The sequence below is a fragment of the Vulpes lagopus genome, chromosome 11 (genome assembly GCF_018345385.1).
Source record: "Vulpes lagopus strain Blue_001 chromosome 11, ASM1834538v1, whole genome shotgun sequence".
NCBI lineage: Eukaryota > Metazoa > Chordata > Mammalia > Carnivora > Canidae > Vulpes > Vulpes lagopus.
Window position 1 is genome coordinate 70,863,551 of NC_054834.1, and position 23,424 is coordinate 70,886,974.

General features: G+C 52.4%; 1 protein-coding gene across 1 annotated transcript; it reads left to right on the plus strand.

Annotated features, from left to right (window-relative positions):
• The first annotated feature begins 149 nt into the window (after nucleotides 1–149).
• On the plus strand, nucleotides 150–19,894 carry DHCR7 (7-dehydrocholesterol reductase). Its single transcript, XM_041723206.1, has 10 exons — nucleotides 150–236; nucleotides 4,566–4,694; nucleotides 7,097–7,200; nucleotides 7,746–7,968; nucleotides 9,508–9,598; nucleotides 10,389–10,602; nucleotides 12,356–12,560; nucleotides 13,388–13,519; nucleotides 16,224–16,702; nucleotides 17,286–19,894. Exons 3-9 carry the CDS (start codon nucleotides 7,103–7,105, stop codon nucleotides 16,686–16,688), a joined length of 1,428 nt encoding a protein of 475 aa, XP_041579140.1. The 5' UTR covers nucleotides 150–236; nucleotides 4,566–4,694; nucleotides 7,097–7,102; the 3' UTR covers nucleotides 16,689–16,702; nucleotides 17,286–19,894.
• The last annotated feature ends 3,530 nt before the right edge of the window (nucleotides 19,895–23,424 follow it).

A 23,424-nucleotide genomic window follows, 5' to 3' on the forward strand; every position in this document is an offset into this window, starting at 1 on the left:
GCCGAGTGGCCGGTTCCGTGGCCCGGAGTCTGCTCAGGGGGTGGGGCGAAGCGGGCGACCAATCGTAGGGCGCAGGGACGCCGGCCGCGCAGGGCCCGCCTCCGATTGGTCGTCTGTGGCATCACGTCATGTCGGAGCCGGGCCCCGGGGGCGGGGCTTGGGGCGGGCCCTCCGGGCAGCGGGGCGCGCCGCGGGCCGGGCGAGCTGGCTCGGCGGGTGCGGAGCGGGAGGTGCAGGTGAGTGGGCGCGGGGCGCGTCGGTGCTGGGCGCGCAGGTGAGCGGTCGCTGGTGGTCCGCTCTCAGGAGCGCCTGGTCCCCGGCGCCCCGGGCTGACGGCGGGGGCCCACCTGAGCTCTTCCTGCAGCTCCTTAGGTGAAGAGACCCCCCCCCCCCCCCCCCCCGGCGCCACAATAGGTGCCCAGATTCGAGACACGGGCAGCCAGGGAGGGGCTGCACAGTGGAGCGAAAAGAAAACCTTGTGCGTGCTCTTGGTAGGAGCAGAAAATGACCCGCTCCTCCTGAGCGCAATTTGAAGGATTTCTTTTTAATGAAATGTCGAGTAGGCTTGTGTATTTTCTCAAAAAATATATGGATGCGTGGGGTGGGGGAGCTGAGCACCACCGGGCATGGAGAAGTCTGGTAGTAAAATTCAGATAACTATGATGATAACAGCTAATCTTTCCGAGGGTGGTGCCAGGTAGCAGTATTCGACTGCAGAAACATTTCTTGGAACCTTATCTGAACGGCTCAGGTCTGGTTTGGGAGTTTTTTAATATAAGAGTAGTAGGAACGGAAGAGTACAGACCTGTCGACCTGAACCCAAGGTGAGAAAGAATGTTAACCATCAGAATCAGCGAGGGGATGAAGACAGTCCTGGAAGCCAGGTAGACCTACCTACCCATCAGGCATGTACCTGGAGGAGTGTATCCTGGGACATATTCCAACGGCTGTGTAAACAGGCAGATGCAAGAACTCTCATTGTGATTTCCTGTATATACTTGCAAAATACCAGAAAGCACTGCTGAGTATCAGTAAGAAGATCGGGTAAATACTGACACACTTCTACAGTGAGATACGCGGCGATGGTTAAAACAAATCGACTCAGCCTGGAAACACGTTCCCAAGCGTGGCACAGCAAAAGGGGCAGTAAGAGATAGTCTGCCGTCAAAAAGACTGAGAAGCTCTACACCGGAACCCTACCCAGTGACGGGAATACAGGTGTTCTTTTCCTATTTTCCAGAAAACATAAAATAATTTAGCAACAACGGAAAGAGTTTTTAAACAACTCTTGGAATCCTAAGACCCACAATCCTGGGAACATTTGTGGTTCTAATGGGGGTCAGGGAAGTTATCTGTGCCTCCCCTCACCCCAATTACCCCAAGGCGTGATGAGACTGACCTTTGGGGTAATTCTTGGTTTACTTGCCTCTTCTTTACAACACACCCCCAGCCCCGCCTGCTGCCCCTGGGCCCTTTGCGGTGGTGGTCGCTCCCTCAATTCACACAGCCTTGATTCTAAAGAGTAAGCTGCATCTTTGTGGCTCCGGGGAATCTACCTTCCAAAAGCTGCAAATATATGCTCACTGTAACACGAGTTTAGATGTCAAATGTGGAGGTCCTTGCTTATCTTCTTCCTCCAGCCCACTCCCAGGAGTCATTAACCTCCATCTCCACAGGCCGGTGTGTGAGCAGAGAAGGCACTCCACTGTTGGACCCTGGCTCACGGGTGCCAACGCGTCCCTGTGGACGCCCCAGAGACTCAGACCCCAGACAGGCAGATGCAACAAGCAAGAGGGTTTATTGAACGTTTGTGCAAACGGGCTCTCCGCCTCAGAGGTGGCAGAGCGCCCCGATTAGCAATTACAGGCATCTTTTAAAGGCAAAGAAACCGCGGGAGTAGCATAGCATTCGGGTTATGACGTGATTGATTTCTTTGAAGGTCAACACGACCATGTTCAGGGACTTTTCCAGTCAGGGCGAGGCAGGGGATAGTTTTTTTTATCTCGGAAAAACAGAATGTTTTCGTTGCTTGAATTCATGGGAGGCGCCTGGATGGGCTGCCTCAGGGTTAGGCCTGGGCCCACTCACGGGGGTGGGGTGGGGTGGGGGTGGGGTGGGGGTTCTTCACCACCTTCCTCACGTCAGCCTCATCTGTAAAATGGACATCGTAATGCCCACTCTCCAGGGCCGGTGCAAGAACTCAGGAAGATATTGTGCACTTGGAACTCTATGGATGCTCAGTAAATAGCCACTGTCTGTAAAGGTTGCATCATCCAAGGACGGCCCCAACACTATCTCCTGTTCATCTAGTATCTGGCGATCCTCCCTTCAAGGAGTGGAGCCCGACTCCTTTCCCCTGGAAAGGAGGTGGGTGTGGAACTCCCTGTAACCTACAGACTGTGCGGGGAGTACTGTCACTAGTCTTCTCAGGCCTGCAGACAGGGCGCTACAACTCTGTCAGGTCTGTCGGAACCCTTGCTGGTTTCCTGAACTTCTTCCCATTGCACTGAGGCCTTCCAGGCCTTGCACTGAGGTCTTCCAGGCTGTGAAGACGCCCAGGCTGGGCCACACAGGCTATGTGAAGGTAGGCGCTCTGGCATATCCCAATCCGTAGCTGCCTAGCCAGTTTCCCTAGATTCCTGACCACAGAAGCAGAGAGAAAGGATGAAGAGGCTGTTGTTTTAAGACACCAGGGGGCAGCACGGTTAGCTGCAGGGCGTAACCAGAATACGTGCGCCTGGGCACTGCAGATGCATGGCCCTTAGACCTCTGCTAGCCTGAGCCTCGCCCTGATGCCCTGCATGAGCCCAGCTGGGCCTTCCTGAGACTTGATGGTGCTGATAGTCATTTTGGTGATAGCTGGCTCTTTCAGGTGAGCTCTGTTGCGGTCAGGGAGGGCTCTGAGCGCTTGGTGCCATGACCTTGTGTCCTCGAGGAAGCAGGTGATAGCTGCTTTATGGATGAGAAAGCTGAGGCCTAGCAGGTGGTTCCACAACTTGGATTCCATGCAGGCAGCAGGAATTGGTCCTGCTGAGAACTTGGAGCCTTGATGGGGACTATGGGACCTGTGGGGCAGTCCCTGTGCCAGCCCCCAGATTTCTCTGCTGTGCTCCTGGGCATCTAGTGCATCCCCAAACTTCTAAACTTTATGGATGCTAAAAAGCTGCCAAGGGGTGTAAGTCATCTGTTGTATGGGTCTCAGCCTATAGATGGTGATACTGTGGGTTGGGAATGCCTGAGGCATCCTTCTGGGCTCCTATTACTGTGGCAACCCACCCCTATCCCCCCACCCCCAGTTCCCCTCACCCAGGTCCATCAGGGCTGGCCCAGCCTTTATGGTCTGGATGATTGCAGGATGTTCCTCAGCAACAACCATTGGGGAGCTCCAATGAGCAAGGCTTATTACTCACAGGTCCTGGAGGTACACAGAATGCCCAGAGCCACAGTGGGTCATGGAGAGAGAGAGAGTGTATGGGCTTGGTGCTCTGTCTTCATTAGGGTCAGGGTTGGGAGCCTGGGTTTTCATGGGTTCACTCTTTATTGGCCAGTTTAAAGCATAGAGTGGGAATTAGGGCATAGGAAGAAGTGGGATCACTGCAGCGATCAACTATCTTGGTCACCGAGGGCTTTCTGAAAGCAGACTTTTGTGGAAAAGAGTGGCCTGATCCTTCTCTGGTTGTTTGGCTGTTAGCCAGGTCAAGCAGCTGGTAATATGTTTATTTGAGATGGATGTCTTTGCTAGGGATGCCTTGGCAATCAGAAGAAGCTTAGGGTCAGGCATTTCTCCTACATCGTCCTCAAACCCTCAGGGGCCTTGTCCCTTTAGCTTTGGCCTGGGGAACTCAAAGACCCGTCAGGGGACCTGACCAGGGTTCCAGAAAGTCCCATCCACTTCCCTGGCTGGTCTTTATTTCCAGGTGTGAGACACTAACTCTCCCTCACCCAGCTTTAACAACTGCTGCAGACCCTCCCATGCGAACACACTCATGACCCAAGACACGGAGGAAGGTCACTGGGTCCCACAAGTCTGCAGAGAGCCAGGCTCCAAGCCCACATCACTCTCACTGCTGTTTCATGTCCTTAGGCTCTCACTGGCTTCTAGAATGTATCAATGGAATGTGATAACTCTAGGGGCTTGATTCAGGCTGGTGGTACTATAAAGCTTCAGGGAATGTTTCAGATGCCTATGTGGCTGCTTGGTGTAAGTCTTCAAAGAAAATGCCTTTCTGTTCATCGCTACTGGTCAGGTCTGCATCTTCGTGTGCCAAGGCTCATGCCCAAGTGACGCTTCCATGAAGACTTCCATTCAGTCCCCCCGGTATCATTAAGTACTTACTATTTGCCTGGTGCTGTGTGTGCCAGGCAAAGAAGCTGGGTGGTAATAGTGCCTTCTCCCTCCTCTCCCATGTGGGGTATCTTCCGCTTTTGAACCCCAAATGCTGAGCTTGCACTTCTCACCTGGTTCCAACAGTGAGCCTTGAATAAATGCCATTTAGGTCCTTATCTGCCCTCAATCCTGAAATGTCAGCTCCCTGAGTGTCTTCATCATCTTTGTGTCCCTACAGGACTTTGCTCAGTGGGTTGAGAAGGATAAAGTGGGCCTTTTGAATCAGAGAGCCTAGAGATTTTAGAGTGGCCCATTCCAGAAGGAACACTTCCATTCTGCTGTGAAACCCTTAGACAAGACGTCGGAGGTAAGCATGTCTTAGCACGGTTGTTCATGGGCATAGACAGTGACTTTCTAACTTTGAACAGGTAAAGACAGCTAGTACATCTACTCCTGTCTGTGAGTCTTAGGAATAAAATGAAATATACCCTAAGCACCTCCCTCTCTCCAGTTTCCGGCTGCCTAGTGCCAAGGATATAACTTACACATTTATTATAAGATTCAATGCTTATGACAGAGGGGACTCCTGGGTGAATGAACTCTGCAATCTCAAAATATTTATTTGGGCTTGTTTTAATCTGTAGAAGATACACTTTTTCCTTTTGGCAGCACTCTCCGTTTGGCTTTTCCATACTTGATTCTAAGCCTGTATGTTTCTGGCCCTTTTACAGTTTTCTACCATGTTCAGTCAAAGTGACTGCCACACACCAAGCTCTGTATTCTGTTTCGGGGCTGTAAAGATGGATGGTCTATAAAGAACTGTTCATCCTACTTTGTACATCATGGATAGATGTTCCAACTAACTAACCTGTGAAAATTAAGTGATGTTGCTACGGTTCCCACACCACAAGTGAAAATTGTTTTGTCACTGAAACTTTTTTTAATGTACATTTGTGTTAAAGTAACTCATGTTTACATTTTTAAACAAATTAATGGGTTTTAAGGCTTATATATAGAATAAACAGTTCCCCAATTCATCCTATAGTCTCAGCTCCCAGAAGCAAATACTTTTTCATTCTTTTTTTTTTTTTTACTTTTCATTCTTTTAGTTACTTTTGTGTTGTTGTTTTTACCTGCTTATTTTTAAATAATTTGCTTTTGCCATTCCTAACTTTATGTATCCTTCTATACATCCAGTATTCAGTCTATAACCAGATTTTACATTGTTATAACAAAGTTGCTACTATTTACTGTTAGGCCAAATAATGTACTATAATTATTATGGTTTGGGTTTTTTTTCCCCCTTATATGACTTTTTTTTTCTCTCTGTTTCTCCTTCCTTCCTTCCTTCCCATTTAATAAGGTTTCTATGCATCTATCACTATTATTTCTGAATACTCTAACAGAGCTGTCATACATATCAGTAATCTTTCATGCTCTAACACAATAAAATTCATCATTTCCATTCTCCTTCCCATTATAGCTATTCATTTTGTACCAGTGTAGCCTGGTTACTGTCTGGTGCACTGCACAGCTCTCAGCCCCTTGTCCTTTCATTGGGCTTTCCTTTAAGTAGCTCTCTTGGATCCTGTGTATTCTCTGAATAATAGTTAATCCAGGGATAGAATTCTAGGTTGCAAAAAAGTTTCCCTCAGAGTTTTTAAAGTTTTCCGTCATTGTCTTCTAGAATCCAACTTGCTGCTGGTGTGATTCTTAATTCAGGATTGTTCTATAAAAACTTTTAAAGTAATTTTTTCTTATCCCTGATATTTTGAAACTTTATAATTAGAACTTATTCTGGAAGTGTAGATATCACTGCTTCCCCCATAGACAAGTTCAGTTATTCTACTTTTTGTGTGTGTGTGTGTGTAGAGTGGTAATGTATTGAATGCACTGTATGAACCAGACTACATTCTAGGATTTGGTAGTAGAGCAATGAATAGGACATATGTTTCCTGAACTTGGGGAGCCAGCATTCTAATGGAGGGAGACAGGCAATAGACATGCACTCAAATTTTAAAAAGCAGTCTACATGATGTGAAGAGTTATTAAGAAAATAAAGTAACAGGTAGAGTGCCTTGGCAGGGGGTTTGGGGTGCAGACGATATGGTTTGGCTGATTGGCTTGTAGATTGGTTCAAGATGAATGGCTATAGGGGAGAGGGAGAATGAAAATGATAAATTTTATTGTGTTCAAGTGTGTATGGCCAATGTGTATGATAGCTCTATAAAAGCAATCAGAAAAAAAAAATTAGTGATAATTAACTCCAGGAAAAATAAAAGGTCATACTAAGGAGGGGGCATTTTACAAAAGACTTGAATGAGGAGACCTGCAAAGCATGTTCTAAGCAGAAGTTGCAGCAATCATGAATGAGATGAACCATATTCAAGGATCATTAAAGACCCAATGTGCCTGGTTTAGAAGGTATGAGTAGAGAGTGGGGAGGACAGGAGACAGGAGCAGATTGCAAGAGGGCTCTGAGCCATGGATGGCTTAGTTCACATGGCAAGAGGGCATTCTGCCTCCGTCTGAGCCTGAATCTAGAGAAGTAGGAGGGCCACATGGGAAGTTATTGCAGATTTCAGGAAGGAAAGGCTACAGAACAATCCATGATCTCTCCTCTGCCTGGAATCTGCCATTGAGGACAAGGTAGTGAGTAGGCAAGTGAAAGAGGCGAGTCCTGCGGAGTCTGAGCAGTGACAGATGTGACAGGGAAATGTGGTGGTTGTTCATGGGATGATCTGAGCGGGATATGTCTTCTTCTCTCAGGGCCCAATGGCTGCAAAATCTCCACCCAGCGTTCCCAAAACCAAGAGTCCGGGCAGCATCGCCAACAGCAGGGCCGAGACTCAAGGGCAGTGGGGTCGTGCCTGGTAAGGATCTTGCCAGTCTTCCCAGCTAGAAAACAAAAGGAGGTCTTAGTGAGAGGTAGCCAGCCTCTGGGATTTTAGGGGCTTATATTAAATACAATTTTTATCATCCAGACTAATAAAAGTAAGCAGTTTTCCCTTTTAGAAAGTAAGGAGTTGAAGAAGAAATGAAAAACTGCCCAAAACAGGCTGACCCTGGCTGTGCAGCTCACTGTTGTTGTCTCTGTCCTCCTGAAACTTGGGAGTGGGTGAGCAGCCCCCTTGCCAGGAACCAGGAAGCCTCTGGCCTTGTGGGTTGCAAAAGGTCTTTGGGCTCTGGGCTTTCTTTGGGTGCCCACAGAGCCATCAACTTCTCTGCTGCTCACGGTAGAGCACACAAGTTAAGTGGCTCTTCCAAGCAACGGGGAGGCCTCTGCACGGAGAGTGAACAGCTGTCTGAGACACTGGCCGGTTTGAACAAGGCAACCCATACAGACACGCAAAACATTGTCTGCAAGGTCATGGGGCCAGCCAGGCCCTGCATGACTGTCTGTTGTCTGCCATTGCAGGGAGGTGGACTGGTTTTCGCTAGCGAGCGTCATCTTTCTGCTGCTCTTCGCACCTTTCATTGTGTACTACTTCATCATGGCGTGTGACCAGTACAGCTGCTCTCTGACTGCCCCCGTGATGGATGTCGCCACTGGGCGTGCTCATCTCTCAGACATCTGGGCCAAGACGCCACCTGTGACAAAGAAAGCAGCCCAGCTGTATGCCTTATGGGTCACGTTCCAGGTCAGCCCTCCCTGGCTACTGTCGTCAGGGCACAGTGAGTGCCAAGTGTCCCTCTGCTGGGATGGCCACTTTTCTGGGAAACGGGAACCTGGCTTAGGTTGGCATTCTTGTTCTCAGGCCCCAGCAGGGCATTACCTGGAGCCTGACCCACTTAGCTTTGTTTTCTAATAGAATGCACCTGGTGGCATCACGGTATCTAACACACGTGGGGTGGGAGCCTCCCCACAGTTCAGGAACACATGCAGCCCTGCAGGGACATGCATACTCATATGGAACAAGACCGTGTGGGAGGGTGTGAGGCAGGGCTGGCCTAGGGAAGCCCAGTGCACAACAGGAAGCTTCTCTCATCAGTAGCCCATGGGATGGGGGGATCCCTGGGTGGCTCAGCGATTTGGTGCCTGTCTTCTGTCCAGGACGTGATCCTGGGGTCAGGGGATCAAGTTTCCACATCAGACTCCCTGCTTGGAGCCTGCTTCTCCCTCTGCCTGCGTCTCTGATTCTCTCTGTCTCTGTCTGTGTCTCTCATGAATAAATAAATAAAATCTTTAAAAAAAAAAAAAAAGGTAGCCCATGGGAAGGAATATTCCAGACCCCAGAAGGATATTCTTTGTTACAAGAGACACCACTCAGCAAAGCCAAAGCCTGTGTTCCCAGCAGGTGGCTTCACAGTCCTGGCCAATGACATCCTCACCTCTGTTGTGACCACACTGGCCTTTGAGACCAGGAGGCGTTTACCAGGAAGGCGCTGTTGGGCACAAACAACCTGGTGAACAGGCAGGGTTGTTTATTATCTGAATCCAGGGAAATAGAGCCGGGAAAAGGCTCCCCCTCACATCCCAGGCTTCTTCCCTTGAGGAAAGCTCCAACCCTTTGTAGTAGATTTTCCTCAGGGTCCCAACTTTTGGGCTTCAGGCTCACCCTTATTTCCGGTCTCTTGGTCCCTTTGGGTGAAAAACAAGAAGGGGCAGCATGAGTAGACCTAAAAGTAGAAATGCCAGTGGACAAGGGGATAAAACCAAACATAGTCCCTCCATGCAGCAGAACATTACCCAGCCGGGAGGAGTGGGGCACTCATGTGTGCTATGGCGAGGCTGGTGTTCTCTCTTGGGGTGATGGACATGTTCTGGAACTGGATGGTGGCAGTGGTTACACACCCCTATGAATGCACGAAATGAGCCTGAAAAGGTCTGAAAGGGTGAATTGCATGGCATGTGAATTCTTTCACTCTCTTAAATGGCCCCAGAAATGTGAGTGGCGAGGACTCGTGGGCTCTGCTGGGGGGAGACTGCTCTACAGCTTTATGTGGTAATGAGCTTCCCACTCAGGGCTGTGCTCCCTTCAGAGCCCCACCAGGCCTGCGGCCTCCGCTCCCTCCCAGGGCCACGGACTCTTCTGGAAGGAATGACCGACCCAAATCAGCATTTCTACCGTTCATGTGGTGCTTTTGCGTGGGTCATGTTAGTGAATGAAAGCAAGGTTGTATGGAAACAGCCAGACCCTCCAGGCCACCAGTGACACAGCCTAAAATCTCTGCCGCAGGTGCTTTTGTACATGGCACTTCCTGACTTCTGCCATAAGTTTCTGCCGGGCTACGTGGGAGGTGTTCAAGAGGGTGCCGTGACCCCCGCAGGTAAGCTGAGCCCGTGGGTCCTTCTTCTCTCCCTGCCTCTTTGTCTCATGGGGCCTGTCCACCCCCTGCTGCTTCCACTCTGGAGTGTGCTCACTGACAAAATGAAAGTGAACTTTGCTGGGACATTGCCACAGCCTAGGGCTGACCCGGCCAGAGGTTGGAGATCCCATTCTTCAGCGGACAGGGAACTGACTGGCCCTGGCCCTCATAATTGGTTGACGTAATTGGGGCTCCTGAAGTGTCTTACGACCCAGAGCACTGCTTTGGCCCCTGGCATCCAGGCAGGAGGACTAGGGGCCTGCAGAGCTGCCCGGTCCGTGCATGTGCATTCCCCACCGTCACTGAGAACCCAGGGGGAGCCCTGCAGGGAGAACACAGGTGGAATCCGCCCTGTCCCTGCCTGCAGGGGGCTCCCAGGGCAGCAGGGAGGCTGTGGTGCTTCCCGACAAGTACCTTGGAGGCATCCTCTCCCTCCAGCAAACTGTAGGCCGGTGACCCAGCCTGTGCTTGGCTAAGGAGAATCAGAACCAGAGGACTCGTCTGAGCCCTTTGCCTCTTCCCAGGACTCTGAAAGCACAAGCAGTTAATTCCTGGACTAACTGTGTGATGTGTGCTACTGGCATTTTGACCTGGGGTCCCATGTTATAGCAGAAGCTGTGCAGCTTCAGGGCTGTGACCTGGGTGTCCCAGACAGGCCCGGAGCAGCTGAGGCCCACAAAGCAGGGAGGGTCTGTACCAGCTGCTGTTTCAGTCAGGAAAACACTTTGACTTTTGAATCTTCTGTCTGCAGGGGTTGTCAACAAGTATGAAATCAATGGCCTGCAAGCGTGGCTCATTACACACCTTCTCTGGTTTGCAAACTCTCATGTCCTGTCCTGGTTCTCTCCCACCATCATCTTCGACAACTGGATACCATTGCTGTGGTGCGCCAACATCCTCGGCTATGCGGTTTCCACCTTTGCCATGATCAAGGGTTATTTCTTCCCCACCAATGCCAAAGACTGGTACGTTCTTTAGCAGCTGGTCAGGCCTAAAGTGGAATGTGGCCTTTCCACCCCTTGCCTTTCTCTACGACCTTGGGATAGGAGGCTATAAAGCCCTGAAGAAGGAGAATCCTTGAAGGAGATGCCTAACAGATCTTGTTTGATTCTGGGAAACATACTTTCTGAATGTCCAGAGGTCTTCTTCTGCCTTAGGAAGAATGCAGTGGAAGATGGCCAAGTCCATCTTTAGCCAAGTCATCACCTATAGGGCTATCATGGCAGCAGGGAAGTGGTAAAGGCAGCCCATTGCCTCCATCTCTGGAACATGAGTCTGGCCTGAAACAATCTTAGTGAGGAGTATTGTTATCTCAGTAGTTTTAATGTGAGAGCCTCCCAGGGAGAGCCCTACTGGTTGGTGCCTTCTCATGGAAGCTTTGGGTTGGAGAGTTGTGAGCCCTCCAGCTGGCCATCTCCTCATCTAGCTCTTTCTCCATCCACACATCCATGTACCCACCCACCCACCCGTCCTTCCATGTATCCATCCACCCACCCACCCACCCATGCATCCTTCCATCCATTCATCTATCCATCCACTTACGTACCAACTCATTCGTTTAACCCACCCATTTACCTATCTACCCATCCATCCCTCCATTTAACCCACCCATCCACCCATCTTCCCATCTACCCATTCAACCCTATTCCATTCATCCCACCCACTCATCTACCTGTCCAACCCCCATCCTTCATCCTTGCCTCCCTCAATCCCTCCATCCATCTCTACCTCCATCAATAGATGTTGGTTGGGTTTCTCCAATAGATGGATGTAAGCAGTCATGAATGAGACCCTTGTGCTTGGGTGTCTACATTTTAGTCCCCCGTACATTTAGGGACCCCAAAAAAACTAAAATATGTTTCTTTTAACTCTTGCTCTTGGGAAACATCTTTGGATGATGGTGCTTTGTGACTTATGTGGTAATTAGGTAATGAGGCTGGTCTTCTGTGAGTCATTTTCAGTGCTTTCTAATTAATCACCTGTTGTAGACTTTATATATTTTGCTTTTTTTGGTTTTTTTTAATACTTATCCTGAGGGAAACAAACATGAAAATGTTTTATCTCATTAACACAGAAATCCTTATGTGTCTACAAGTTATATCTGAGGAAGGTCTCCATATCACTCATCTTGGCTGATTCTGTGTCACCCCTGGAGAGGGCTGTGGGGTCAGGAACCAGGGCAACAAATGACTAGCAAGGGTTGGGGTGGGAGAGCTGGAGCCAGGCACCTGGTTCTGAGCATGCTGCTTTTACCCAGGTAGAGATCTGGGCATGATTTGTCATTTGACTTGCCCGTGGGGGCCCGAGTGCCCTGTGAGTCACTTCCAACCTTGACTGCAACTTTCCAACTATGCTTGACTGCAAAAAAAGATCTTCATGTAGTTATGCAGCCAGTTATGCAGCTCAGCGGACCATGTCTCAAGGGGGGCCTGGAGGAGGGTGGGGAGAAACCTGGCAGCTCAAGGGAAGACCCCCCCGCCACCTTCCCAGGGAGGCAGCAGGCAGCCCAGGTGCCTGTTTCTCAGGATGACTCTGCCAAGCTGGAGCTGAGTGTCCAGTGAGAGCCGGTGGGACATGAAGGGACTGGTGTGTCATCTGCTTGCACCTCTGCAGCTGATGCCAGGGTTAGGCGGGGTGCTTGTGTCCATGCCCACACACAGGCCCTGTGTCGTGAGACACGCTCTTTGGCTAAATGTATGTGTTTTTTCTATTTTCAAGCAAATTCACAGGCAATTTCTTTTACAACTACATGATGGGCATTGAGTTTAACCCCCGGATTGGGAAGTGGTTTGACTTCAAGCTGTTCTTCAACGGACGCCCTGGGATCGTTGCCTGGACCCTCATCAACCTGTCCTTTGCGGCCAAGCAGCGGGAGCTCCACGGCCAAGTGACCAACGCCATGATCCTGGTCAACATCCTGCAGGTAGCCTGTCTGAGGCCACAGGGGTGGAAGAACTGATGCTTACTGGGTGCAGGGAAACCTGGAAGCCAGATAGTTTTTGAAAAACCTTAATCCACTGCATTTAGAAGGGAGTCGGCCCCTTTCTGGGTCATCTCTGGGGAGCGGGTGAGGGAGCACGTGGGGACAGATTCCGTCACAGTGTATCAGGTGTCACGCTGGCCCTGGGGACTCCTTTGGTGCAGGGCCTCTTTCCCAGGGGGCACTTGTTAACAGCTCCAGCTTGTCCTTGGTCCTGGCTGTATTCACAGTTTATGGTCTGTGAAGTGTGTTCCCATACGGGTCTCCCCGTGGGTCTCAGGTTGGGAGGAGGGACAGTAATCCATTTCCACCTTTTCTCCATCTGCATGGAAGGACACAGGTCACCTGGCTGGGCTGGGTCTTGGTGCTGCAGGGGCAGCTGGCAGGGCATGTCCTGGGGTACCCACGGGTGAAGGGCTTCCAAGCTGGTGTGGATTCTGGCATACAGTGCTCCTTCCTTGTGGGCTGTCCCAAGCTCTTCTGCTGGAGTGACCTTGGTCTTCTCTGAGGTCCACAGCCCAGGTGGCGTCTCCTAGGGAATTGCTGGGTGCCCCACTTGTGCAGATTCTCTGCGTATAGGGCCCCCTGACCTGTTCTCCAGCTGCCCCCTGTGTCCCAGGCATGGTGGAAACATGGAAGCAGCCCAGTGGAGTGCATCACCGAGGAGCTCAGAAACACCCCAGGTGCCACCTCCTCATCTATGAAAATGTGGTATTCCTGAGGGCCCCTTGGTGCCCCTGGGTCAGTCCACGGCTCTCCTTGTTTTGCAGGCCATCTACGTGTTGGACTTTTTCTGGAATGAAACATGGTACCTGAAGACCATCGACATCTGCCACGACCACTTTGGGTGGTACTTGGGCTGGGGGGATTGTGTCTGGCTGCCGTACCTTTACACACTGCAGGTGAGGAGCCATGTGGTGCGCGGCCCAGTGGAACACTCAGTCATTAGGGCCCCGGGCATGCCCAGGGCTGCCCTCGGAGACACGGCCGATCACGTGCTGAGCTCCACTCCCACACACGGGCTATGCTTGGGAGACAACAGAGACAGGACAGGGGAGCCACTCCCTGTTTCCAGGAGGAAGGGAAGGCTTGGTGTATTAGTCAGCTTGGGCTCCGTGACAAATACCGTAGACCGGGAGGGGAGCTTGGGCCACAGATGCTCACTGTCCCCCTGTCCTGGAGGCTAGAAGCCTGAGATGCAGGTGTGGGCAGTTGGGGTCCTCCTGAGGCCTCTCTGTGTGTATGTAGACAGCCGTGCTCTCCCTGGGTCCTCAAGGGGTTGTCCCTTCATGTGTGTTTGTGTCCTGATCCCCTCTTCTCATACGGACCCCAGTCACACTGGCTCAGGCCCATGCTGGTGACCCCATTTTACCTTGATTACCCTCTAAAGACCCCATCTCCAGGTATAGATCCATTCTGGGGTCCTCAGGGTTAGGGCTCCAGTTATGAATTTGGGGGATACAGCGTGTGACACTTAAAGATGACATGGTATAGACTTTAGGTTAAAAGGAATAATTTGGCTGAGCTGGGTGGATGGAGGGGGGTATTTATATTCATATCAAATCTTAGTGGTTGAAGGATGAGAGGTTTTCCTTCTCACCTTTGTTTGTTCCATAAACTCGTGATGAGCATCTGTATAGTGCCAGCATGTGCTGGAGATGCAGAAGCAAAGGAGACGGGCGTGGGCTGTGCCCCCTCAGGGCTCACAGTCAGTGGGAAAGGCAGCCTGGGGCAGGGAGGGGTGCTGGCTTCCGAGAGGGGGCCCAGGAGGCGCCCCTGACTTGCTTAGGGTGGTGGGCAGATGCATTGAGAGATCCCATTACAGCTGGGCTGAGAGCAGTGCTGATGCTGGGTCTGAGAATATTCCAGACAGGTGGACCGGCCCCTGCTAAGTCTTACTAGTGAGAGAATTCAGGGCTCAGAGGAGGCAGCTCGGAAGGGGCTTGGGGGTCCTCAGGAGAGCCCTGGCCTGCCCCACGGAATTCAGGTGTCACAGAGTTGGCCGAGGGAGCCACAGGGACCTGGGTTCACACCAGTTAGGGGAGGCAGCCTTGAGCACAGCCCCAGACCCCTCTGGAAAACTAGGGCAGCTCCCCCTCAGCAGGGCTGGACGAAGCCGTGGAGGGGCATCCGAGTGGTGCTGGCCAGGTGGCCGGTTGCTGCTGCCCATGCACCCTGCACTCCATGCAGAGCTGCCTCGGGGTGTCTGAGGCAGCTGGGGATTAGGGGAGGCCTCGTCATCGGGCTCCCACGCACTCCCAACTCCTACAAGAACCCCTGCTCTGTGGCGTGCTGAGTGTGGCAGCTTGGAAGGCGTTGGCCAGATGCCACCTGTTCATTCCGTGAGTGAGCAAGGAGGCTGGGGACAGGGAAGAGAGCATGGTCCAGGGCTCTGGCCTCGCTGGCAGTGAGCAGGGCGGCTGCCTGGGCAGTTGTGTGGGAAGGCCTGGTCACCTGCACGGGGGCCAAGTGGTGGCAGCCAGTCCTGCATGAGGCTGTGACAGGGGCTGACTTGGGCTTGTGGAGCCCCGTGTAGTATCCCCAAGCAGGAAAGTCACAGCAGAGCAAGCGTGGGAGAGAGCCCTGGCCTGGGGCTCTGGGACCCAGTCCTGCCATGGTCTACCTGCACCTGCTTCTCCACCTGGCTGGTTGCTCGCCCTGGGCTCCCTGATTCTGTGAGCTCCATGCTCCAGGCACATGAGCCAATAGCAGTGGATTGTCGGTGTATAGCTACACGCCTACACAGTAGATCACACGTGGGATCATACCCACGTGTCTCTTACTGTGTTCCAGGCCTCGTACAAACCTACGTACACATGTGTGTATATATCTGTATATATATATATACATATTCACACACACACATGCACAGAGGAGAGAAATATTAACTGGCTTATGTGATTGGGGGGCCCAGCAAGTCTGAAATCTTTAGGGCAGCCAGCACGCTGGAGATCCAAGGAGTTGATGTCAGAGTCTGCTCGAGTCTGAAGGCCATCTGCTGGTATAATCCACTCTCATTCTGAAGGGAGGTTGACCTTTTTTTTTTTTTTTAAGCCTCAACTGATTGGATGAGCCCCATCTACATGGTGGAGGATACACTGCTTTTCTCATAAGTCTACCAATTTAAGTGTTACTTTTATCTTAAAAAAATGCCTTGACAGCAAGACCACTGTTCAACCAAATGTCTGGGTATGTGACCTAGCCAAGGTGACATAAAGTCAACCATCATAAAATTGTGTTTGTTTTTTTTTATAAAATTGTGTTCAAATGATATTTTTTTGTGTTGTAAGTTACAGTTACGCTACACATATGACATACATGTGTGTATGTGGACACATGTATATAGGTACATGGAAAGGGAGGAAGGCAGCTAGATACAAAGATTTGTCTGTTGTGCACACTTGACCCCCACAACCACCCTCTGACACAGGTGCTTTTGCTTTTGCTTACAGATGGTACACGGGATGGGTAGGCAGCTAGTTGGGCAGAGCGGGATCAGAACCCTGGCCGTACTCCCTGTCGCCCTGCAGACGCACGGGATGGGTAGGCAGCTGTTTGGGGCAGAGTGGGATCGGAACCCCAGCCATGCTTCCTGTCTCCCCGCAGGGCCTGTACCTGGTCTACCACCCCGTGCAGCTGTCCACCCTGCATGCCATTGGCATCCTGCTGCTGGGTCTGCTCGGCTACTACATCTTCCGGATGGCCAACCATCAGAAGGATCTGTTCCGCCGCACGGACGGCCGCTGCCTCATCTGGGGCAGGAAGCCCAAGGTCATCGAGTGCATGTACACGTCAGCAGATGGGCAAAAGCACCACAGCAAGCTCCTGGTGTCGGGCTTCTGGGGCGTGGCCCGCCACCTCAACTACACGGGTGACCTGATGGGCAGCCTGGCCTACTGCCTGGCCTGCGGCGGGGGCCACCTGCTGCCGTACTTCTACATCATCTACATGACCATCCTGCTGACCCACCGCTGCCTCCGGGACGAGCACCGCTGCGCCAACAAGTACGGCAGTGACTGGAAGCGCTACACGGCTGCCGTGCCCCACCGCCTGCTGCCCGGGATCTTCTGAAGCACTGTCCCCTGGTAGGAGGAGCCGTGAGGGTTGGTGAAGAGCACGTGAGGCTGGTCTGCTGGGGCTCCTGACAGCCCGCGCCCCCCCCCCCCCCCAGGAGCTTCCAGTCCCTCATCTGAAATGGAATGAGCCTGGTGCTCAGGATGCGCTGCTCCCCCTTGGCTCCAGGGGAGTCCTTAGGGCTCGTGCCACCTGCCTCCCTGGCAGCAGAAGCGAGCAGATTCCTCTATGCAGTGATCCGCGGGCAGGCGGAGGGCCTGCTCACCTTTGACCCCCCCCACGATGACCGTGTCTCTCCTGTGTGTTGGGAACCAGACATGCTGGTGTCCAACCTGGAGCAGACACCTGCTTGCTATCACTCATCCTCACAAAATAAAGGAGGGACGTGGATATAGCAGGTGCTCCAATTACCAATTTATTGCCTTTCGACCCCAGATGTGCTTTCCTTACCTGCTCTGTAATCCTGAGCCGGACCCTGTGGACATCTCTTCTTTGCTGTGTGCACGATGTTATATATGAGGGACACTGCATGGACGAGGGGGCTTCTCTTTCTGGTTTCAGTGACATCTCCTTCCCTGTTGCTCACGTCTGCAGGGCTGCAGTGAGGAGACAGCCAAGGTGCCTGCCCAGAGCATGCAGAGGTCCCAGCACGGGCCGTAGCTCCCAGGGTCTGACCCTCTGAGCGTCCAGCCGCCAGCCTCACCTGCCAGCCCTCTGTGGGGTGCATCCCGCTTGCCTGGCGACTGCACACATTGGCGCAGGCAGCCCAGCAAACCTGTGTGCTGTCCAGGGAGCCTTCTCCAGCAAGATGTGAATCCCAGCCTCCAGGAGGGGGTACCTTTCAAGTGAACTTTTTTTTACCCTGGGCATTTGCTGTTAACCCTAGGGTTTTCTTGAGAGCTCTCTTTGAACATTATTGCCTTAGTAGACTTGATAATTCTTTATATTAAACTTGCCCTGATCAAACTTCTCTTTCTCGATTGGGCCTGACTGCACGTAAGGGCTCGGTTTCTGGTACATAGAAGGGGTGCCCAAGATGCGTTTGAAGAGCTGCTTGGGTACTGCTTCAAAGCTGTGAATGCTCCCCAGAGGACTTAGGGGACCGGTGCCAGCCTTCCCCCACCATTTGCCCGCTGTTGGGGCTATTCTTGCGTTGGGAGTGGACGTCGATCACATTCACCAAAGGAAGAAATCCCAGCCTGGCTGCCTCCCTGCGGCAGTGAACAGAGATGCTGGGTAGCAGTGAGCCTTGCCTTCTGCTTGCAGAGACTGGGGAGGAGCGAGCTGTGGGCAGGGAGGGTGGTGCTGGGCAGCACCTCCCCTGCTTCCAGAAAGAACTGGCTGTACAGCCCAGTGGGATGAGAACACGGGCCTCACCCAGGCTGCTGCTCTCTTGCCCATTCATTCCAACCCCCACGCTGAGGGTGTCCCAGGCATCTGTGTTTGTCACAAGTCATGTGACTGGAATACTGACCAGCATGGAGAGCCACTGCCCTGGATGGCCTTGAGTAGAGTGCACCTCTCCTCTCAGACACCAAGTGAATTCATTTCAAGGACACTGGAGGGTGCTGCTTGTGAGCTTCGGCCCTGGCTCCACCAAACAGCTGTGGACCTAGATCCGGTGACTTGCCTTCTCTGTGCCTTGGCTTTTCCCATTTGAAAAGGAAGGGCAATTATTTGCCTGCCTTGCTTTGAGAGGGCTTCCTTAGGCTGAATTTGTAGAAGAGCTGTGTGTCCACACCTGGGATCTGTCTCTGTCCACGAGCCCAGTTGTGTGTGTATGTGTGTGTTAGCACTTCTGGGCAGGGCTGCAGGTTGACACTTGTATGCAGCATGCTCAGCAAATTCAAGCCAGGCTTGCCCCCACTTTGTGCAGGAGAGGCTCACTTCTGGCAAGACCAAGATGAGCCCAAGAGCCCTAGCTCCGGGCACAGTGAGATTAGGACCTTGGAGGCCTCTGTGAGGTGCTGGTTACAAAGTTCTAGAAATTCTCAGGGCAGGGTGAAGCCACAGACCCTGGGCCTCTGGGCACACGGCCTGCCTTTTCTCTCCTCCCCAAGAGAGAGGGGCTGCTTGGACCCCCAGAGCCAGGAGGGCCAGCACAGCAGAGATGGTGAAGCCTCGTGGCCAGTGGGGGGCGGGAAGGTGGTGCCACTCTGGGAGAGGCTCCTTCTGTCCTCTGGGCCTCGCCAGGTGTCAGCAGCCTCTGGGTCAGGGCTGGCGCAGGAACTTGCGTGGCCACATTCAGATAGGTCCTTGCCCACGAGGAGCTTAAACGTAGCACATCCCATTCCCCGCTGGGCCTTGGGAGGCAGCGGCCCCTCTCCCAAAGCCCATCCTACTGGCTCCGGCAGCGTGCCATGAAATGTTAGCCCAGCCTGCGTTCCAACCTCTAGTCAGAGAACGGCCTCTGTGGGCACTCACCTTCACTCTCTGAGGGCTGGCAGGCTGCTGGCCCTGTTTCCAGAGGCTGATCCTGCCAAGAAACAGGCTCAGGGGTTGAGGCAACTCATCCCCAGTGATGCAACCAGCAAGAGGCAGAGGCCGCATTCAAACCCAGGGGCGTTTGCTTTCAGTCCTGCTGTAACCAATCAACACCAATTTATTTTCTCACAGTTCTGGATTTAAGAATCCAAAATGAGTCTTCTAAGACTAAAATGAAGGCATTGGTCGGCAGAGCCACGCTCCTCTGGAGGCTGTTGGGGAGGGTCCTACCCCGTCTTCCAGCTCTCGGCTCCTGGCATCCCCAGGCTGGTGGCCTGGTCCCTCCAGCCCCTGCCTCCCATCCTGCAGCCGCGTGGGCCCTGCCCCACGTGACCACCTGTGATTACACAGGGCCACCTGGAGAATCCTTGGCCCCAGGGTAATTGGTCTAATCATGCCGGCAGTGCCTTGGGCCGGCAACATTCCCGGGTTCTGCAGATTAGGCTGGGGATGTTTTTGGGGCCCCCCCCTCAGGCACCACATGCTCCATCAAGCCTTGCTCACTTTTTCTCTTGTATTCACTACTAAGGCAATAATCCTGTTGTTAAACTAAACCCCAGGTGCTGAGTTAAGACCTCGATTTCTAAGGAAGAAGTCTGCAATGCGGCCGTCCGACCACGGCTTGCTGTCTATAACAGGTGAAATGACCACGATGTTCTCAGAGACACGGGTAAGCACACAGCATGCCTGGCAGCTAATAAAAACTGCAGGTGACCAAGGAGGATCTGAGAAACTGGTGTTTTTATCGATTCAAGGAATAAAAGCTAACCCCACAGGCAGATGTCAGCAAAATGCCGGTCCGAGTGCTGCCAAGGTCAGGAGGAGGCCAGCACTCTCCGCACAAACAACGTGAGCGTTCTGGAGGGCGGTTTCAACATGCGTGTGCAGGAACTTGAAGAGATAAATACTGTTTGACTCGTGAAGTCAGCTCCACAGATTCCTCAAGTCCCTTTTTATGGTGGTGTCTTCTTTTTCAGTTTGGAACATAACCTCCCGTCTCCCCATTGTGGCCGACTTGCTTGCTTCTGTTATCAGGAAGGTAGCCACATCTCCCTGCAGGTCATGGCCTGCCGAGGAAGGCGTGCCATGGAAGGTGTCCCATGGGTCTCAGGTGTTGTCGCCAGTAGCAGGTGTTCCAGAACTGTCCCCTGTGTGGGCTCTCAAGTCCTCCTTTTGTGACTGGGTCCTCAGGTGCTGCAGGTGTGCTGATGGGTGGGGCTGGCTGCCACCTAGCAGGCCTACTAGATGGGTGGGGATGCCCATCCTCCAGGGCAGAGCTGCTTTTTGGAGGGAGGGTGGCAGGAGTGAGCAAGTTGGATGGGACAGGTCTGCAGAGGGACGGTAGGGCAGGGCGGGCAGGGCAAGCAAGGGATATGGTGACTGCCCCGGCTTCGTTCCTGGAGAAAGTTCCTGTAGATCCCTGCTTCCCCAGCACACGTCCTAAAATCACTCAATATATCGATGCCCTTCGTGAATGGCCCTAGGTGCTTTTCAGACTGCTGCCTCCATGCTGGGTCTTTTTTTTTTTTTTTTTTAAAGATTTTATTTATTCATGAAAGACACACACAGAGAGGCAGAGACACAGGCAGAGGGAGAAGCAGGCTCCATGCAGGGAACCCGACCTGGGACTTGATCCTGAAACTCCGGGATCATGCCCTGGACCAAAGGCAGATGCTCAACCACTGAGCCACCCAGGCATTCTGGTGCTGGGTCTTGAACCCAGTGACATAGCACGCTGGCCTTATAGGCCTGGTGTCTTCGATTCCTGCAGACCTCTGGCTCTCCCAGAGTTAAGTCCTGCTGATTTTCAAAGTGAGACATTATGGGGGCTCAGCTTCCAGTACAGATACCTAGAGGGGTACCTCAGGTTGGGGCTTGAACCCTTCGAGGGAGGACCTCAATGCTGAGGCATCACCCCTACATGCAGGTCCCCATGCTGGGGGTTTGGTTCCCGAGGGCCTGCATCTCTGCCCTCGCTACCCTTATGGATGTGGTTTCCTCTGCATTTCTTCAACTGCAGCTGACCTGTTCTGCTGGCTGCCAGGTTCTTCCTGGAAAGGAGTGCTCTATACGTAGCTATATGCAGCTCTAGTGTGTCCGTGGGAGGAGGTGAGCTCAGCATCTTCCTCCTCCACAGCCTTCCCATTCAGCCCGGAACTGACACGTACGGTTAATAAAGTTTTCAATGAAATGCAAGCAGGGAAGACTTAGACACAACCTCAGGCAGGCCCACCCTCTGATGACTCTGCTCTTTGGTGCATCCCCAGCCTCGGAACACAGTCTGCCACGCATCAGTCCCCAGCTCTACACTCCCAAAATGCGTGGGGCACTGTCGCAAGGAAGTGACGTGTGCCAGCAGATCCTCACAATAATCCCGGTGGCAAGCACTATTGTTACCACCCCTGCTTTAGAGGTGGAGAAACTGAGGCACAGATCAATAGTGGGACTTGCCCGAGGTTCTAAGCTAATCAACTGCAGAGCCGGGATTCAATATCTGCCCTTAACCACCTTTCTGTGGAGCTTGGTCAGGTGGTTGCTCAGGGGACGCTGAAATAACCAGGAAGGCCGTGTCGTGACGCCGGGGTGGGCAGATGGAAAGCTTTCCAACAGTGCTTTCCACACGATGGATGGCGGCCCACCTGTGGGTCATGAAATCCTCCCAGAAGGGAAGGGTGTTACAAGTTACCCCCAAACTGCTTGGCGTAAACCAATAAACATGATCTCAGACAATTTTGGAGGCTCAGGGACACAGAGACGGCTCAGGTGGGTGGTTTTGGCTGTCTCCCCACATGGACCACTCCATGGGGCTGCATGAGCATCCTTGCTGCAGGGTGGTCGGCCTCCTCTCACCCCTCTGGGTGAGTCACCCAGGAGACATATAGCAGAGTCTCGGGAGCCGTGCTTCATCATTCCTGTGACCTCCCTCTGGTTACACAGTTCATGTGGGAGGGAGCTACACAGGACACGAGCAGCAGGACACCTAGAGGCCCTGTGGGGAGGAGAGATCCACCAAAGCTGGGGGATCTGGCTGGTGGTAGAGTTCTGCTACAAGGCAAGAGCAGACCTTCCGCTGACCAAAGTCCTTTGTGTTGGGTCCAGATGCATTATTGCTGGTGGCCCCCGCCTGGCTTCTGCCTTCTGGCCTGACAGCGAGGTATTTGTGAAGGTGTGTTGCTTGAGCTAAGAGAAGGAAGCAGCCTAGGGACAAGCAATGGGCCAGTGAAGTAAGAATGTAGGAGGCCACAGAGACTGCAGGCAAGCCTGGGCCCCACCCCTGCCTGCCTGATTATGAAAACACAGGAGATTGCATGAGAAGGAACATTGCAAATCCTAAAACATAAATCAAGGTCAGAGATGATCATGATAATGTTTGTGGAAGAGGCTCCACGGGAGGCAGGCTGGATGCCAGGGGAAGGGAGGCGGTATTGCAGCACCCCGCTGCACAGAGCACCTACTCCAGGTAGGATCCATGGGGGCACCTTGTTCGTTTCTGAACAGCACTATTTTCCATTATTAATGCTTTAAAATAAGCAATATGCTCACACTTGGACATTTATCCCAGAGAAATAAAAAATTATGTTTGCATAAAACATGTACATGAATGTTCACTACAACTTTATTCATACTTGTTGAAAATCAGAAATAACTCAGAAGTCTTTCCCTGGCGAACAGTTGAACTAGCGGGTCGGTCCATAATCCAGGGCCAAGGACTGAATGTCTTTGTCGCCCCAAATGTGTATGTTAAAACCCTAACCCTCAATGGGATGGCACGTGGGGGGGTGTTGGAGGGAGTTCGGATTAGAGCAGATAGTGAGGGTTCCGTAGCCTACCTGTGGGTGGGGGTGGACACACGAGCCTGCATTGCGACACAATCTTTTTGGATTACACACCCACGTGCACGCACACACCAGGAATCGGCCAGCCTGGGGGGTTGTGTCTGTGTCAAACCCTGGCCGGGACTCTGTCCTCCCATCTGCAAGGTGCTTCCATGGGAGAAACTGGCTAAAGTCTTTCTGTACGATTTCTTACAATTGTATGTGGATGTGCAATTATCTCAAAGCAAAAAGCTGATTTAAAAAAATAGGCAATATGTCACATGGCTGCCCCTGGTCCCCGCCACCTGGTGCCCCTCTGCTGTGTGGCCCTCCCGGAGATATTCTGGGTGTGTTCAAACACATGAATTGGATCTGTTTTTGGAAAAACACATGAAAGCTTACCAGACCCTCTGTTCTGTGCCACGCTTGCTCTT